The 19365-nt window shown below is 42.2% G+C and overlaps 1 protein-coding gene across 4 annotated transcripts in view; it reads right to left on the minus strand.

Annotated features, from left to right (window-relative positions):
• Nucleotides 1-2111: 2111 nt before the first annotated feature.
• LOC111970530 (sodium- and chloride-dependent taurine transporter-like) overlaps nt 2112-19365 on the minus strand; it is a 28276-nt gene continuing 11022 nt past the window's right edge. Inside the window, exons 2-10 of one of the 4 annotated variants that reach the window (XM_070445800.1) lie at nt 13873-14102; nt 12116-12250; nt 9851-10085; nt 8162-8294; nt 7215-7349; nt 6687-6790; nt 6399-6523; nt 3712-3954; nt 2112-3461 (exon numbers count right to left, since the gene is read on the minus strand). In XM_070445800.1, the coding sequence (XP_070301901.1) occupies nt 3815-3954; nt 6399-6523; nt 6687-6790; nt 7215-7349; nt 8162-8294; nt 9851-10085; nt 12116-12250; nt 13873-14101 (1236 nt within the window). In that variant the 5' untranslated portion in view covers nt 14102 and the 3' untranslated portion in view covers nt 2112-3461; nt 3712-3814. Of the gene's footprint in view, nt 3462-3644; nt 3955-6398; nt 6524-6686; nt 6791-7214; nt 7350-8161; nt 8295-9846; nt 10086-12115; nt 12251-13872; nt 14103-19365 lie in introns of those variants that run through there. The other 3 variants (XM_070445799.1, XM_070445801.1, XM_070445802.1) reach the window with 3 other exon arrangements.

Raw genomic sequence — 19365 nt, forward strand, 5'->3', positions numbered from 1 at the left:
TATTTTACCAGCTTACTAGTCTACAGCTCTAAATACTATCCATCCATAGACAGTCGTATCATTACTACAGCTAAATGCTAGACAGTCGTACCATTACTACAGCTAAATGCTAGACATCGTATCATTCCTACAGCTAAATCTAACAGTCGTACCATTACTACAGCTAAATGCTAGCATCTACAGGACAGTCGTTCCATTACTACAGCTAAATGCTAGCATCCATAGACAGTTGTACCATTACTACAGCTAAATGCAGCATCCATAGACAGTTGTACCATTACTACAGCTAAATGCTAGACAGTCGTACCATTACTACAGCTAAATACTAGCAACCATAGACAGTTGTACCATTACTACAGCCTAAATGCTAGACAGTCGCTACCATTACTGCAGATCAATGCTAGCATCCATAGACAGTCGTTACTATACTACAGCTAAATGCTAGCTTCCATAGACAGTCATACCATTACTATGACCTAGCTAGATACAGCATCTCCATTTCCAGGCTTTCTCACTGCCAAGCAAGTGAGAAAACAATGATTGAATAATATGAGACTAGATCGCACATGCGATGGTATAAATTTAACTGGCTGATTGGTCGAGGCTGGTTGACTAATGACTGGCTGGCTGGCTGTCACTGCTGGATAAATGCCTCTATATAAAGTCATTTTAGCAGACACTTTTTATCCTAAGTGACGTAGTCATGTGTGCATGTTTACATATTGCGTTACGCCAGCGGGAATTCAAAACCCAAACCTTTGTCGTTTGCAAGAGTCATTGTTTACGGACTGAGCCACACAGGACTACGTCCATACAACATGTAGGCCTTATCTGGCCTACTGTATGCATCACTACTCCCATCTCTTTGTCTCTGTGTCTTTTCTGTCCCCAGTTTTGGAAGTGGAAGGACAGGATCACCTCTTGGTGGATCTGTTATCGCCTCCTTCCTAAGGAAGGGTTACCGTCGGGAACTTTTTATAGCTACAGTGTTGCTCCATAAAGCAATCTTCTGACTTACCTGGTTACTAGGGTAAGTACTATCTTCTGGGACTTACCATGGTTACTAGGTTAAGTAACTTACCTCCTGGACTCCAGGTTCTGGTTAAGTACTCTTTGGAGTACATGATTACTATTAGTTACATCTTCTGGGACTTACCAGTGGTTACTAGGTTAAGGTACTATCTTTCTGGGACCTTACCATGGTTACTAAGTTAAGTACTATCTTCGGGGACTTCACCATGGTTACTAGGTTAGTACTATCTTCTGGGACTACCATGGTTATAGTGTTACAGTTACCTATCTTCTGGACTTACCATTTTAGGTAGGTACTACTTCTGGACCATGGTACTAGGCATAAGTAACATCTTTGGGACTACCATGGTTACTAGGTTAAGTCTATCTTCTGGACTTACCAGTTCTAGGTTAAGTACTATCAATTCTGGGACTACCATGGTTACTAGGTTAAGTACTATCTCTGGGACTTACCATGGGTTATACCTATTCTGGTTACAGGTTAGTCTAATCTCTTCTGGAGTTACGATGCGTTACTAGGTATAAGTACTATCTTTGGGACTTACCATGTTTACTAGGTTCAAGTACTTACCTCCTGGACTTGACCATGGTACTAGGTTAAGTACTATCTTCTGGGAGTAAACTTGAACTTTTTTACACTGATATCATATGGCCGTAATGTTACTTAAATAAGTTCTAGTTGAATGTACTTTCCTATGTAGATACAGTATCACAAGTGTCCAGCCCAGTCCTGAACCTTAGTGACATCCTAATGAATATAACATTATCTTACTCAAATTAATCGACACCCTAATGATAAACATTAATCTTACTAAAATTAAGCGACACCCTAATGAATATATACATTATCTTACTAAATTAAGCGACACCCTAATGGACATATTATTACATTTAATTTCTTACTAAAATAAGTGACACCCTAATGAAATAACATTATCTTATAAATGGTTAGCGAGTCGACGGGGGCCCTAATGAAGAATATTATAAAGTAACACCTTGTCTTATTTACTAAATTAATGCGACACCAATGAATAAAACATTATTCTTATAAAATTAAGCGACACCTAAGAATAATATAGCTGTAGTAATGGTACGACTGTCTAGCATTTAGCTGTAGTAATGATACGACTGTCTATGGATGCTAGTATTTAGCTGTAGTAATGATACGACTGTCTATGGATCCTAGTATTGAGCTGTAGTAATGATACGACTGTCTATGGATCCTAGTATTGAGCTGTAGTAATGATACGACTGTCTGTGGATGCTAGCATTTAGCTGTAGTAATGATACGACTGTCTGTGGATGCTAGCATTTAGCTGTATTGACTAATAGGGGAGGCAGCGTAGCCTAGTGGTTAGAGCGTTGGACTAGTAACCGAAAGGTTGCAAGATCGAATTCCYGAGCTGACAAGGTACAAATCTGTCGTTCTGCCCCTGAACAAGGCAGTTAACCCACTGTTCCTAGGCCGTCATTGTAAATAAGAATTTCTTCTTAACTGACTTGCCTAGTTAAATAAAGGTAAAAAAAATAAACTGACTGACTAGGTCAACATGTAGTTGTTTATTCATAAGCAGTTAACATCCAGCAATAGAACCTGGGGTGATGTGTCCGTGTAGTGGCTTGCCTCTGTGGATTGACAGTTTTTATTGACTGACTGTTTAGTCCTGTTTAGGCCTGTATTGATCACATGTGTATGGGGGCAGGAGTTTTTCCCTCCTGATCACATGTATATGGGCCACAAGTCTTTCCTGGCCATGTGACCATGAATTTCCCCATGCAGGTTAATAAAGCTGACATTCAGGAACTTGTTTAGTTACAACTTCCCTATAGTAATATACTGACTGTGGCCACGTTCTAATGCCATTGGATATTGAAAATTGGAACAGAACCACCTCTGTCTCTTAACATGCTTACAACTTCCCTGTACACTTACCCTACAAAGTGTATATTTTTCACCATCTCAGCAATCGTATCACTCATATCAATAAACTGACTTACTGTCTCATAATAAAACAACCAACTTCCATTAACAAGACAATGAAATGTGTATAATTTCATAATCTTAGTGCTCATATGACTGATATCAATGAACTTCCTTACCACCTGACCTGACTTTCTCAGATTCAGATTCTTTATTCATAATGGCGATACTACTGACCTATCCTAACGTAGCAGTCGTAAAAGAAAYGCCCGAACGGGGTCGTCAGAAACCAGAAACATCCGGTTTTCATGCTTCTCCTCTTCCTCTAAGCTTTTCCCATAAACCCGTATGCTTCCGGTTTCCTTACGTCCCCGCTGAAGGTGCAACTGACGTGACTGTATCAAATTCAGAGTCAGATCCTTGATTCATAATGAGTATACTACTGACTGTTTCAGAATCAGAGTCAGATTCAGATACTTGATTCTCAATTCATACTGAAATTACTGACCTGACTGCTCAGATTCAGACTCAGATTTAGATACTTGATTATCAATTCATAACTGAATATACTGACCTGACTGTTCAGATTCAGATACAATACAGATTCTCAATTCATACTGAATATACATGACCTGACTGTCTTCAGATTCAGACTCAGATACTGATTCTCAATTATACTGAATATACTGACCTGACTGTCTCAGATTCAGACTCAGATTTAGATACTTGATTATCAATTCATACTGAATTATACTGACCTGACTGTCTCAGATTCAGACTCAGATTTAGATACTTGATTATCAATTCATACTGAATATACTGACCTGACTGTCTCAGATTCAGATACTTGATTCTTGATTCTCAATTTATACGGAGTAGACTACTGACCTGACTGTCGAGACCCAGTAGCAGAAGCATGATGAAGAAGAGAATAGCCCAGAAGGTTGGCAGCGGCATCATAGACACAGCTTTAGGATAGGCAATGAAGGCCAAGCCAGGACCTAGAGAGGAACAAGAAGAGAGAGGGGGATGGGGAAGTGGAGAAAACACAATTAGAAACCAGGGTTCTATCGTTTGATCTGGTCTGATGCCATCTTGGTGCGTCCAAATATAGCACAAACCAAACTAATGTTAATAGGAAATAAAAAATCCTCAAAGTGTAGATCTATCTCATCTCGTCTTATCCTTACGATCGTATACTGTAGGCCATGTAAGTGTAATGCATTGTCAATGGTCTCTTAACTTATGGTTCCTGGTAAGACTAGGTATTCATGTTATGACAAGAACTATCAAAGAAGGTCAACGTAGCCTTACAACAGAACAGCTCAAAATGTTAATCTCCTATCAATATGTGTATATAAGAACTATACTAAACTAGTAGAATATATAGGCTAGTATATAACATATCTAGTATAGTATATAGTATAATATATAGGCTAGTATAGAACATAACTAGTATAGTATATAGTAGAATATATAGTATATAATAACAACGACAGGATCAGAGGCAACATACGGCGCCTCTTCTCGATTGTAACTATAGCAACGTCTCGATAACGTGGCGTTATAACAATGGGATAACCTGTTACAACAGAAGTTAAAAAACAAAACAGGAAAAACAGCAAACACATAGAATAAAGTTGGTTTAGCTGTGAAATATATGACAAGGCATCCAACCAAACACGACATGACTAGCTAGCAGACTGCCTAGTGAGCTGGCTTTGAAACGTCAATAATAATAATAAAATAAAATCCTCTGTCGTGCTTGAGGCTGGTCTAGCAGGTAATGCCGTCGCCTTCAGCACACATGTATCATCCTCAGCGTGGGCGCACATCTGGATCTACTCTGCATTTCTACCCCAAAAATAAAACCTCTCTCCTCAGAATCAAGTTGCTGCAGTTTAAGGCAAGTTGTCTCTTTCTCAGTGCACCATTGCACCTTATTTCACTGCTTACAGCACAAGGTGTGAATTAGAACATGGTATCACAGACCATCTACAGTACTTTGTACCAAAACTCTCCCGTCGAAACTCATTGAATTACTTAATCTATTAAACTGCTTACAGTAAATAGCATTAATCTAGATCAGTATACTTATCAACTAAATTTGTTTCATCATATGATGTAATATATACAGTGGGGTCTGAAATTATTGACACCCTTGATAAAGATGAGCAATAATGACTGAATAAAATAAAAATGTCAAATACTGAGCTATATTTTATATACAAAAAATATGGGGGAAATTATATTATTTTATGCTAATACAATTTCTCAGAGAAAGAGATCGCTCAGACAGCTGAGATACTGAGATAGATTACTGAGATAGCTCAGTATTTAAATGATTTATTTTCTACAGCCATCATTTCTCATGCATTCACCGTATCTCTGTATTCCAGCAGGAACACCCTGCACAGTCTCCTCAGAAGGATAGGGATAGAGATATCAAGGCTAGAGCAGACTGACTACACACTGCAAGAGGGAGCCAGTGATGCAGGATCTCAGTTAATACCATCAAAAGACCCATCTTTCATATCAGAATGTACAGTATAGTATATCTGCTATAATAAAAGTAGAAATTAAGGGTGTTTTTTCTCAATTACAGAAAAATCACCTAAAAACATCACCACATTGATGCCTCCTTGTAGTATACACAGCAGTAGAAGGAGAATGACATAACAAGTGCAATAGTTAGAAACATGCTTATAATTAAAAACTTACAGGACAAATAGAATCCGCCATGGGCATCAACCATTGAACTGATCACATTGTAAAAGACGGATAAATATGCTAGACCCATCTAAAACAGCCCAGAGGTAAGTGTCATAAGTGAGACTTAAGTCATACTTGTTTATTTTAACTTGGCACAAGATGTCCTGGATTACTGACGTAATATACTTCACTCTCATACAGTAGATACAGTATCTGTTGGAACAGGCTGGAGCAGGACTCTTAAATCTACTGGTTGATCGTGAGAAGAAAAGGTCATGATGGGATCTCTCATGCATGGCTCGACTCTTCGCTCCCTAGTGTTCTGGATAAGATCCAAGTTAACAGTAACCCTTTCTTTCTTTCCACCAGCATGTTCCTTGATACTCGATTGCTTGAAGAATCCAACCAGATCCAAATATGCGACATCCATGTTATAGAGGTGCACTGAAAGGTTTTACCACAGTAAGCAGTTTTTTTATACTGTAACTTGGTATTTTTTATTTTTTTTCTGTCAAGCAGTGTTTGATTGCCCGAAACTTCCATATTTCGATGCCGTCTTTCATGAAAATAAATCCATTTCATTCTTTACATTTAACTTTATCTAGTGTCTTTCGGATTTTGTCTTTTTTTCTGTTGGATAGAACCAGCAACACTGTTGTTTTTGCTGTTGTTTATTGTTTGTTTATTTTAAGTAGCAGCGCCCACCATCACTGCCACTTTAACCACCTCGTACCTGACTCTGCCACATCGGCAATGTCCACCCCTTGCTCTTGTGCCATGAAGCCCAGGACGGAAAATATTGCGAAGCCAGACACAAAACTGGTACCGCTGTTGAGGCCTCCCAGCAGCAAACAGTCCCTATATCACACATGTCATGGAGGTTGTTAATGAACACAAAAGGAACCTAAGTTCCCCACTTTTTTTCTTTTTTTTCTACCCATTTTTCTTTAACCACTGGATTAGGTCCCACCACCACCATCACCTCCCTCCCCCCTCCCACCCCCCCGGCGTGGACGCTCACCTATAGCAGTTGTATTTGTATTTGTTGTAGCTCCCCAGTGACGTCATAGCTCCCAGACAGATGGCATAGGAGAAGAAGATCTGAGTGCCTGCATCGATCCAAACCTGGAGGTAGAAGGGGAGAAGACACGAAGGCTGAGACACAAGCTTTGGGAAACACTGAGTAGTATTTAGACTATTTGGTGTATTATTACATTGGGCAATATTTTGACTGACTTTGTCTACACATTTTTCCTTATCCCAGAACAATCACGTTTACCCAAGGACTACTAATGAAAATTAGCTTTACAGCCAACTACACCACATTAACATTATCTTGGGGCGTAAGACAAGGATGTACTTTATTCCCCATTCTGTTCATTATGGCGATTTAAATATTTTATTCTAAAGATAAGATCAAATATTAAACTCAAAGGATTCGAAATTCAAGATTTAGGCCAGGATTCTGTGTGGTTTGTTTGAATCCCAGCCACAATTGCTTAATGAATAGATTAAAAAAGTTCCAAGACAGGACGGGTGGTGGTTCTACCTCAGGGTCTTTGAGACGTTGCAGGTCTGGATACAGGTAGAACTTGATTCCTTCAGATGCTCCTGGCAGAGTGACGCCGCGGATCAACAGAATGATCAGCATGACGAAGGGGAAGGTAGCAGTGACGTACACAACCTGTTGGGAAACAGAGGACAAAACCATCGATGTATCAGCAGATTTACACATCGATAGTGTCGATCTCATCCACATACATTTCTTTGTCTAAAGAGACAGATTTGACACATTCTCAGTTGTCTGTCAGAATCGTAACCCTATCTTATATCAGAATCCAATCCTCTCTGTTATACTCTTTCCTTTTGTTTTGTGAAGGCTGACACCAAGCTTCCCTTTCCAGGAAGTGAAGACTGCAGATACCGAATGATTTATAGCTTAGAGGGACAAGGAACCATAAATCAGGCTAAACCAATCAATTGGCTCAATTAAACAAGGTTTCTGGGATCGATCCAGCTCCCTGACTGGTCCCGGGGGTGTTGCTGTGCCTGGTCTGGCTCTTGTTTACACGCGTTACGCAGAGATTTAATTGCACTCTGGAACACTGCTCTTGATTTATTTCCCGATAGTCTGTCGTATAATAGTAGCCTGTTCAACTTGGCATCMTTGCACTTTGAGGTGTGTCTCATTAAGATGTATGAATCCGTGCAGGCAGTGGCAGAGGGGAATCCATAGAATTAGAATCTCTAGAAAGGACATTCTCACCCCATTCAATTATCGTAAATACAATGTTGGCCTTTTGGTGTACAAATTAACATTTGTTTCACTTTCATTTCTCCTTGCTGTGGATATATTTGACCAACAATTTGGCTTAAGTCCCTTCTTCAGGGTGTGTTTGCGTAAACGCCAAATGGTACGTGGTCTGACAGAAAATGTCCATTACATTAAATCTATTTATATATGGAAAATATWAAGTACTTCCCAGCTAAGCTCACCTTCCCAGTGGATTTCACTCCCTTCCAGATGCAGAAGAAGCAGATGACCCAGACCCCCAGCAGGCACAGAGCAAGGTCCCACTTGACCTCCCCGATTTCATCGATGCCACTGGAGATGCTAAGGACATTACGTCTGTTGGAGAGAAGACAAAGAGTCATGTTGGGGAAAGAGAGGGTCAGATGTCCTATAACTGGGGCTCAGATGTTTTACCAGGTCAGTTCGTGAAGTCGTGATTTTTACCCCCTTTTTCTGTCTTGTCTCATCGCTGCATCTCCCCAATGGGCTCGGGAGGCGAAGGTCGAGTCATGCGTCCTCTGAAACATGACCCGCCAAACTGCGCTTCTTAACAAATGCCCGCTTAACCCGGAAGCCAGCCGCACCAAAGTGTCAGAGGAAACACCATTCACCTGACGACAGTGGTCAGCCTGCAGGTGCCCGGCCCACCACAAGGAGTTGCTAGAACGCAATGAGCCAAGAAAAAAAAAACGGCCAAACCCTCCCCTAACCCGGACAACGCTAGGCCCTAGGCCCTATGGGACTCCCAATCACAGCCGGTTGTGATGGGGGTGGGGGTTCATACTAATTGTTATAAGGTGGTCATACTATGGATCATTTAGCTATTTGATTTTGAATTTTAGGACCCCTTTAGGTATAAAAAAAAATGTATAATAAAATATAGATTTTGGCATTTACTACTAAAGCCCATAGAAATGCATTGAATAACACATTCATAAATGGCAAAAAGAACATAAAAAAGAAAATCCTAAGAAACATGGTTATGAGTGTCTGTCCTTAATAATCTAGGAGATATAAAAACACTCCAAATTATTAATATTATACTTTTTWTTWTTWTTTTATAACATACATATCTTTTTTTACACATATTTAACCCTTTTTTGGGGTGTAGTCACAAAACTACCTTCATACTTCCATTTGGTTTTTTAAAACCAGTACCGGTTACCTTCAGACGAGTCCCGTGACTCTTGTGGGGGGTCGTAGAGCATAATAGTTTATAGGTCAAACCGTTCAGACGTTTACGTAAGAAGACCTTTCACTGCAGATGCAGAAGTACGAATGGATTGAAATGCACCCAATGCCAAAAAAAACAGATATCTCTAGTTTAAACCGACATTTTTAGATAGGGATTTCTTTATGTAACTTAGATTGACGCGACTCTAGGGGGATATCTGAATTTAAACTGAATTTAGCTTCAACCAATCCCATACTATAGTCGCGCCGAACTATAGTATGGGATTGGTTGATAAATTGGTTGATATAATCATAATAATGATTATATATTATTATACTATATTCCAGTGCTGTACTAACTCCCAGAACTCATTGAGACTATCCTGTACAGATGCCGTATCTTAATTGGACAACTCTGTTGTTGCAAGAATCGTCCTGCACAGCAGAAAATGCAAACTTGTAGTGTATTCAAGGTTTAAAAAAAGGCTTCTAAAGTTTGTAATTTCCACTTTAAAATGTAAGACTTGATTTGCCCTAACAAAAAAATGTATTAACCCCCTTACAAAATATGTCCATTAATTATAATCCACATAATTATTCACATTTCTTGTTGCTACAGGATTATGTTCCTGCTGTGGTTAAACTGTCTCAGATGAATATATGTCACCTGTATACAGTCAATAAAAGTTAAATACATTTTTAAAAGTTACTGTACTCACTCCCAGAACTCGGTGACGGGCGAGGTGAAGTTGGTGATGTTAGCGGCCAGCATCAGGGTCTTGTTCTTACGTACGGTGTCCTCCACACAGCGGTCTGTGTTCCAGGAGTTCTTACACTTGGCCCAGGGCAGCTCCGGCTGGAAGCACTGGAACAGGTAGTACAAACCCCAGGCCAGGATCACTATGTAGTAGATGTTCAGGAGTGACACGATCACAATCGAAGCATAGCCGATACCTAGGGGGAAAGGTCACATAAATGTTAATCTTGCATGCCAGACATCAGAGACAAATATATACTGTACAAAAACACTTACAAAGGGAGATTTGATATAAAGGAATCCAATGTAGCTATATTTTTCAATGAACACGTGTTTGTTTTGAATGCTGTTGTAATCGTTTGGCTGTAGGACATGAAAATCTCCTCTCCTCTCCCCTCCTCTACCTCCCCCTTCCCTCCACTCCTCCGTTCTACTCTCCATCCCTCACTATGTCTCCCTCCATCTCTCCCTCCATCCTCTCCCTGCCTCCCTCACTCGTCCCACTGTCACCCTCTGTTACTTCCCCTCCCTCCCTCCCTCGTCCCATTGTCACCCTCTGTTACTTCCTCATTTCTTCTCTAAACTGTCTCTCCCTGTCTCCCCCCCCCCCCATTGTCACCCTCTGTTACTTCCTCATTCCTTCTCCAACTGTCTCTCCCTGTCTCCCTCCTCCCTCCCTCGTCCCATTGTCACCCTCTGTTACTCCTCATTCCTTCTCTAACTGTCTCTCCCTGTCTCCCCCCCCCCCCATTGTCACCCTCTTGTTACTTCCTCATTCCTTCTCCAACTGTCTCTCCCTGTCTCCCTCCCTCCCTCCCTCGTCACCATCTGTTTACTTCCTCATTCCTTCTCCAACTTCTCTCCCTGTCTCCCCCCCCCCCCCCCCCATTGTCACCATCTGTTACTTCCCCTCCCTGCCTCCCTCCCCCCCCCATTGTCACCCTCTGTTACTTCCTCATTCCTTCTCCAACTGTCTCTCCCTGCCTCCCTCCCTCCTCTTCTCCCACTGTCAGCCTCTGTCACTTCCCTTTAATGAAAATGAACTGGGCCCCCCACCAATCCATTCAAGGCAGGCAGCCACCAGGGCTGAAAAGTAACGCTTGTTTTTCTGACAACCAGTCTCATCTTATCTGAATGTATTATACAAATAGAGAGAGTTAGAGTGAGGCTTGGCCTGTTTTGGTTGGCTGGAGGTGAGTCCCTGTCGCGCCCAAACAGTTCCTCTATTCCCATAGGGCCCTGGTCAAGTAGTGCACTACCCTACGGGCCCTGGTCGAGTAGTGCACTATGTAGAGATAGGGTGCCATTAGAATCAGCCTATAGGGTGCCATTAAGACTCAGCCTATAGGGTGCCATTAAGCCTCAGCCTATAGGGTGCATTAAGACTCAGCCTAATATGGGTGCCATTAAGACTCAGCCTATGTCTACAGCACAGAGCATGTCAGCCTATAGCGTGCCATCTAGACTGATACATACACAGCTTACTAGCGCTGTCTTCTTTTCTGTTTATAAGATGTTGTTTGTCTCTCTCCTACTTGGGTCAGACTCAATTGATAGGCATCTTCCTGATGTTTTCAGCGCTGGTGCCATAGCAACCTCTAATTCAAACACACTATGAACAGGCATGGCTGAGTCTCAAGGCTCAGTGTGTGTGTGTGTGTGTGTGTGGTGTGGTGTGGGGGGGGGGGGGACTTCCCTAAGAAAATATCAGAAGATAGCCGGGTAGTAAGACAAAGCACATTGTTTGAGTGGCATGAGCAAAGTGCACTTTCAGTTTCCCTCAACTCTCAGTACAGAGTGTGTAATGTCTAATGAAGCCAGGGCATATCAGCTGGCAGTGATTTGCAGTTAGTTGGCAGTTAGGAGAGGAGGGGAGTCCAAAGGGAACAGGCTGCAACTGCAGTATAGGGCGCCTAGCAACCAGGCAGTATCAAAATAAGGCTAGTTGTTGGTTGGACTACCATGGAGTCTGTGTGGGCGAGGCAGAGCCAGTGTAATGAAATGTGTGGTATCTTTCCTGGCCTGGGCTGGTATGAATAAGATGATTGACCTGTGCATCAATTATTTACTATTTATTTGATTTCGGCTGAAGGTCATTGACCCGATTTGACCAAGCATGTCCCTCTCTTCTAGCTACTCTTGCCAGGTCGTCATTGCAAATAAGATTCTGAGGGTAGAAACTTATTTTATGAGGGAAACCTTAAATAATAACTAAAAATGTACTCACCAGTAAAGATGGGGCAAAGTTTTTCCCAGCAGGTGATTCCACCCTCGGAGGTGTACTGTCCGAGGGCCACCTCCAGGAAAAACACAGGTAGACCTCCGCCGAAGAGGAAGATGAAGTACGGGATGAGAAATGCACCTGGAGGAGGAGAAGACGAATATATAAACAAATGTGGTCAGGTTCAAGAAAAACAGAAGTATGTGTGAATCAAGAGAGTAACTACGGTAAATCATTTTACGTCAGTAATGTTAGAAGGGAGTGAGATGGAGGACATTCATTTGTTAGTCAAGTAAGTCAACCATGGAATGGTTAGTCAATTGGAATGGCTTTAAGCTGTAAAACCTTCATGTTCTAGACTTAGATAGCAGCTGTAAAGGAACCATGGTTGCATGCAGAGAGACTGCCCAGATAGCACATTTGGTTCCTTGGAAGTTGTGAGAACGTACGTTTTTGGTTTCCCATTGATTCTGGGAACGAAGCCATAATTTTCCTGACCGGTAAAACTGAACTTTTTTTTTTAATGTTCTGAGAAAGGAAGTGAACATTTCGCCTGTTCTGGGAATGTACATTTTTAGCTTGCAGGGAAGTTCTGAGAACATTTTACTATGGTTCCCTGAAAGTTTTCCTGGGAGGTTTTATTATACGTTCTGAGGAAGGAAATTATAGGTTATTTTAAGGTTTTTGAATAACTTCCTTAAAACTTTCACTGAATGTTTGAATAAGACTTTTAATAACACTGCTAGCTAAGGTTAACTGTGTTTAACTACAAGCACAGATAGGACACATGCAAACACATGTATTTTTTATCATGGAAACACATGTATTTTTTTATTGTGGCACGGCATCAGTGAGATTCGAACCTATGATCTTCTGTTGGATGGCTCTAGCATGCTTTTTTTACTCATACAAAGCTGTTCATTTATCTCTATTCAATCAGACCCCATTTCAAAGGAAACAAGCACTCAATAAGATCAGGTGTGGCCAATTACTGGGCGTGGCCATCACAGCTGAACACACTTAACAAGATAGACGATAGAGAGAGTTTTGTTGACGCTAAGAACGGAATATATATGTTTTTAAATAACATTCTTAGAACGTTGTTAATGTTTTCTTGTGTTTTTTTTTATGGAAAGTTTTCATAATGTACTGAGAACATTACTTTATATAGAATAATGCGGAAACGTGTAGAAATGTTATGCTGAAGGTCTGAAATTCCCACAGAAGAACGTTGTTTCTTAACGTTCTTGGAACTATGTGAGAACATTCCCAATGTCAAACCAGTTGGAGAATGTTCCTAGAACATTACCAACATTTTTTATTAAATCTAAACATGTTTGAACTCTTAGGAAACATTCTGTTAAAGTAATGAAATACCAAGATTWAATTTTTTTTTGTCAAGTTCCTTAAATGATCTGAGAATGTTCCAAAGCCAAGCAACTATCCTGCACCATTCCCAGAAAGATGTGGGAAGGTTGAATGCAAAATAACCATAGAACCACGCTCTCACCAAACTCTAAGAAACATATGGTTCTCAGAACGTTATGTGTTAGCTGGGTGCTAGCTGTTGACCTGTACTAACCCGCTCTCATGACTTGAATTAATAACCCCATTGAACACAGCACTCTGCATCTTCTGTTTACATGAATATGTCACAGAAGCGTCATTGACCCCGAACATCTTAGAATACAGAGTTGGACTGGCTTCCTTCCCTTTCACCCTTCATGTCCTAGTMAGTAGCTGTATAGGAGACAGAAACTCACCTCCGCCATTCTTATAGCAGAGGTATGGGAAACGCCAGACGTTCCCCAAACCCACGAAGCCGCCAGCGACGGACAGGATAAAGTCAAGCTTGGAGTTCCACTTCTCCCTCTGGACRGGCTTCCCCTCTGCCTCGTCCTCGGGCCGGGTGCCCGGGCTTTTCCCTGGGGAAGGCTTCAGCGTGTCCTTATGGAAGTCCTTCAGACACTGGAGCTTCTCTTTCTGTGCCATGCTGCGGGAGGGAGGGAGAGAGAGAAGGAGGGAGGGAGAGAGAGAAGGAATGGGGGAAATAAATGATTAGATAGAGTTCATCTGAGGTGAGTTGATATCGTAATGACCTTAACACAACTCCTTTGCATCCTCGTCAATTGGATTTATGGGTTCCTGGGTTTATTCCCCCTCCAAATTCGCTGCAATATTTTTTTAAACACACAAAACAACCACCACACTTCATGGTGAACGGGGGTCCACCTGTATAAATGACTGACCTAAATAGATGCCTGAACAAATTCTTCACACAGTCACGGACATGAGGGTCTTATTCATTAGGCACCAAACAGAAGAAAACAGACTGATAAAAGGAGGGACTAACTCAACTTGTCCAATGAGAAACTCTTATTTTCTATGGTGTGAGCGAATGAATACGACCCAGTTTGGGCTGCTCAGTGATCTGTCCTTTGAGGAACTAGCTGAAGTGAATATCTCATGTATTTGCTGTTGAGAGCAGGACACAGACTGACTGAAATACAGTTTCTTACACAAAGGTGTGGGTGTGTATGAGGCAGAGGAAGGTGTGTATGAGGCAGAGGAAGGTGTGTATGAGGCAGAGAAGGTGTGTATGAGGCAGAGGAAGGTGTGTATGAGGGCAGAGGGAGGTGTGTATGAGGCAGAGGAAGGTGTGATGAGGCAGAGGAAGGTGTGGATGAGGCAGAGGGAGGTGTGGATGAGGCAGAGGAAGGTGTGGATGAGTCAGAGGAAGGTGTGGGTGTGTGAGGCAGGGAAGGTGTGGATGAGGCAGAGGAAGGTGTGTATGAGGCAGAGGGAGGTGTGGATGAGGCAGAAGAAGGTGTGGATGAGGCAGAGGGAGGTGTGGATGAGGCAGAGGGAAGTGTGGATGAGGCAGAAGAAGGTGTGGATGAGAAAGTGGGATGAGTCAGAGAAGGTGTGGGTGTGTGAGGCAGAGGAAGGTGTGATGGAGGCAGAGGAAAGTGTGGTGATGCAGAGGAAGGTGTGTATGAGGCAGAGGAGTGTGTATGAGGCAGAGGAAGTGTGGATGAGCAAGAGGAGGTGTGGATGAGGCAGAAGAACGGTGTGTATGAGTCAGAGGGAGGTGTGTATGAGGCGCGGAAGGTTTGATGAGGCATGAGGAAGGTGTGTATGAGGGCAGAGGAAGGTGTGGATGAAGGCAGAGGAGTTATGAAAGAGAGAGGCTGTGGATGAGAGCAGAGGAAAGGGTGTGGATGATGGAGAGAGGTGTGAAAATGAAAGCAGAAGAAGGAACAGGTTGGTTGGCAAATGAGGAAAAGAGGAAGGTGTGGATGAGGCAGAGGAAGGTGTGTATGAGGCAAGAGGGAGGTGTGGATGAGACAGAGAAGGTGTGGATGAGGCGAGGAAGGTGTGATGAGGCAGAGGAAGGTGTGATGAGGCAGAGGAAGGTGTGGATAGGCAGAGGAAGGTGTGTATGAGGCGGAGGAAGGTGTGTATGAGGCAGAGGGAGGTGTGTATGAGCGAGGAAGGTGTTGATGAGGCAGAGGAAGGTGTGTATGAGGCGAGGAAGTGTGTCATGAGGAGAGGGAGGTGTGGATGAGGCAAGAGATAAGGTGTGGATGAGGCAGAGGAAGTGTGGATGAGAGGGTGTGTATGAGGCAGAGGAAGGTGTGTATGAGGCAGAGGGAGGTGTGGATGAGGCAGAGGAAGGTGTGTATGAGGCAGAGGGAAGTGTGTATGAAGCAGGTGTGGGTGTGTGTAAATATGATATCTCATCAATTATCAATTATTGATTAACCACATATTTCTGTGGTGTATGTCTGTGTGTTTGGTAATAATTTGGTGGATGCTTATATTTGTGTCCTATAACACACGTACACGGTTAATTGGAAATTGACTTCCTGCATATCCCAACTCCCCCGAGACACTCTGGAGAGTGGGATCACGGCCAGGTGTCAGACATTATCAAACGGACGACTCTATGTGTGTGTGTGTGTGTGGTGTGTGTGTGTGTGTGTTGTGTGTTGTGTGTGTGTGTGTGTGTGTGTGTGTGTGTGTTGTGTGCGTGCGTGCGTGCGTGCGTGCTGCGTGCCTGCGGGTGTAAACTTAACCTGTCAAACCCCATGGCTATAATTCACATACACATTTCATACAGTCATGTCAACACATATTCCTAGAGGGGCATATAATTGATGGCTTGGATATCCTGTTCTCATTTTCCAACCCTGGTATAGAGTAACTGAACTTACAGTAGATGCATCAATCAATTAGCCCATGTCTATAGTACTTTACTAATGTTTTTTTGTAATTCACAAAATAAATATGATGGGAAATGGTTGGTTTAATAAAGCATTGAAGTATGTATGATATCATATAAGCCTACATGATATTTAGCAAATCAGAATTGAACTGTATTGCCTCTTGCCTCTTGCTAGACAGTCGTTGTAAATAAGAATTTGTTCCTAATTTGATCTGTCTGTTAAAATAGAAATGTTTCAAAAATCATAAAATTGCTCTGTCACTATGTACAACTGGTTAGGCCAGCCAAGTCAAAAGTAAACTTTACACACATCACAAATACTACTGTGGCCATTACGAGCCGAGGGTTATGAGTGCTGGGAGACTCACAGAGGTGAGAAGCCAAGATGTAACACTCGATCCACAGTGGTGTACACTTGATACCCTGAGCCCTCAGCCCTGAACCATGCTCTCTAAAGCACTTTCCATTTGTCAATGTCTCTCTCTACTTTCTCTGTGTCCTCTATGTACTTCCTAATAGGACTAGTGTATGTTGAAATGTAAACAGATATTGAATCTCCGTCCAAAAGGAAACATACACAGTATTTACATTGTACACACTGTACAGGCTACACAGTATTTAAACTGTACAGTAGGCTACACAGTATTTAAACTGTACAGTAGGCTACACAGTATTTAAACTGTACGTTAGGCTACACAGTATTTAAACTGCACAGTAGCCTACACAGTATTTAAACTGTACAGTAGGCTACACAGTATTTAAACTGCACAGTAGGCTACACAGTATTTAAACTGCACAGTAGGCTACACAGTATTTAAACTGTACTGTAGTCTACACAATATTTCAACTGTACAGTTKCTCAGTTTCCACCTCATTTTGTGGGCAGTGTGCACATAGCCTTGAGGGCCAGGTCTGCCTACGGCGGCCTTTCTCAATAGCAAGGCTATGCTCAGTGAGTCTGTACATAGTCAAAGCTTTCCTTAATTTTAGGTCAGTCACAGTGGTCAGGTATTCTGCCACTGTGTATTCTCTRTTTAGGGCCAAAAAGCATTCTAGGTTGCTTTGTTTTTGGTTAATTCTTTCCAATGTGTCAAGTAATTATCTTTYTGTTTTCTGATGATTTGGTTGGGTCTAATTGTGTTGCTGTCCTGGGGCTCTGTGGGGTCTCTGTGTGTTTGTGAACAGAGCTCCAGGACCAGCTTGCTTAGGGGACTCTTCTCCAGGTTTATCTCTCTGTAGGTAATGGCTTTGTTATGGACGGTTTGGGAATCGCTTCCTTTTAGGTGGTTGTAGAATTTAACGTCTCTTTTCTGGATTTTGATAACTAGCGGGTATCGGCCTAATTCTGCTCTGCATRCATTATTTGGTGTTTTACGTTGTACACSGAGGATGTTTTTGCAGAATTCTGCATGAAGAGTTTCAATTAGGTTTTTCTCCCATTTTGTGAATGCTTGGTTGGTGAGCGGACCCCAGACATCAACCACTCTCTCTCCCTCTCCGTCGCTCGCTCTGTCTGTCTCTTTCTTTCTCCACCTTCTCTCCACACTCTAAATAGCCGTTGAGAGACATCTGTCGATAAAGCTTTACAAGGATATTTAAAAAATGGAGTAAGTACCTCCACTTAATAACCTTCAAACAGCCACATAACAGGTAGAGAGGCAGACCAAACCAAGACATTCCTAACACTAACAAAGACATTTGAACTAAATCAATAATGTCAAAGAAAATAACCAAATATCTATTCTACTTTTTATTCTCAAATATTTAGAACTACATCGTGTGTAAAGTTACACATGTACCAACATATACTGTTTAACAACTGTTGTAACTGTATATAGAAAAAAACGACCAAAACCAAATCATTTATTGGGTAAAACACCAACGTTTCAGCATCACTGTGCCTTCTTCCGTGTGATGTCATGAATGCTTGAACCAGGTTATGTGCTTTTTTATTTGTGTTTCACCTGTCACCGTGACCCTGGCCAGCTTCTTTATTTGTATTAGTGTTTCACCTGTCACCGTGACGGACTACGACAGACCCTTCCCGGCCTGGCAACAATCCACACCTCTGTGCATCACCATTGGTACAGCAAGGTACTTGGGGTCTAATTCAGCACGTCAACGCCTTTCCCTTAAAAGTAAACTTAAATAACTGTAAACTTCCATTTCCTGAAATAGTACACTAATAGAATCTCAGTTCAAAAACCAAAAAGAGGCTGTGATTGGCTTCCTATTTGCAGGTTGTATCTGAATTCGGTATCCAAAATCATCATACCCAATGGCTTGGTAAATAGTGAATTGGCTCATTAAGTGGCACCGGTACCTGTGTATCCCAGCACAATAGGCACTTTCTCCACTGTATCCAATGTATTCTCTATCTCTATAGCCCACAGCACCACACAGACCAGCCTGGTCTCGTCGACTAGACGTAACATAGTCCACAGCACACACACAGACCAGCCTGGTCTCGTCGACTAGACGTAACATAGCCCACAGCACACACACAGACCAGCCTGTCTCATCGACTAGACGTAACATAGCCACAGCACCACCCAGACCAGCCTGGTCTCATCGACTAGACGTAACATAGCCCACAGCACCACACACAGACCACGCCTGGTCTCATCGACTAGACGTAACATAGCCCACAGCACCACACACAGACCAGCCTGGTCTCATCGACTAGACGTAACATAGCCCACAGCACCACCACAGCACCAGCCTGGTCTCATCGACTAGCACGTAACACAGCCAAGCGACCCAAACACAATAGTCACCATGTTTGCATAAGCAGTTCCCTTCTTGTACAGCTGATTCAGAGGTTGGAAATAGAAAGGAATGCTCACACTCAAACACAACTGTTGAATGTGTGTGTGTGTGTGTGTGTGTGTGTGTGTGTGTGTGTGTTGTGGTGTGTGTGTGTGTGTGTGTGTGTGTGTGTGTGTGTGTGTGGTGTGTGTGTGTGTGTGTGTGTGTGGTGTGTGTGTGTGTGTGTGTGTGTGTGTGTGCGATTTCTAATATCAAAATC

This window comes from Salvelinus sp. IW2-2015, linkage group LG11, assembly GCF_002910315.2.
Source record: "Salvelinus sp. IW2-2015 linkage group LG11, ASM291031v2, whole genome shotgun sequence".
NCBI classification, from domain to species: domain Eukaryota; kingdom Metazoa; phylum Chordata; class Actinopteri; order Salmoniformes; family Salmonidae; genus Salvelinus; species Salvelinus sp. IW2-2015.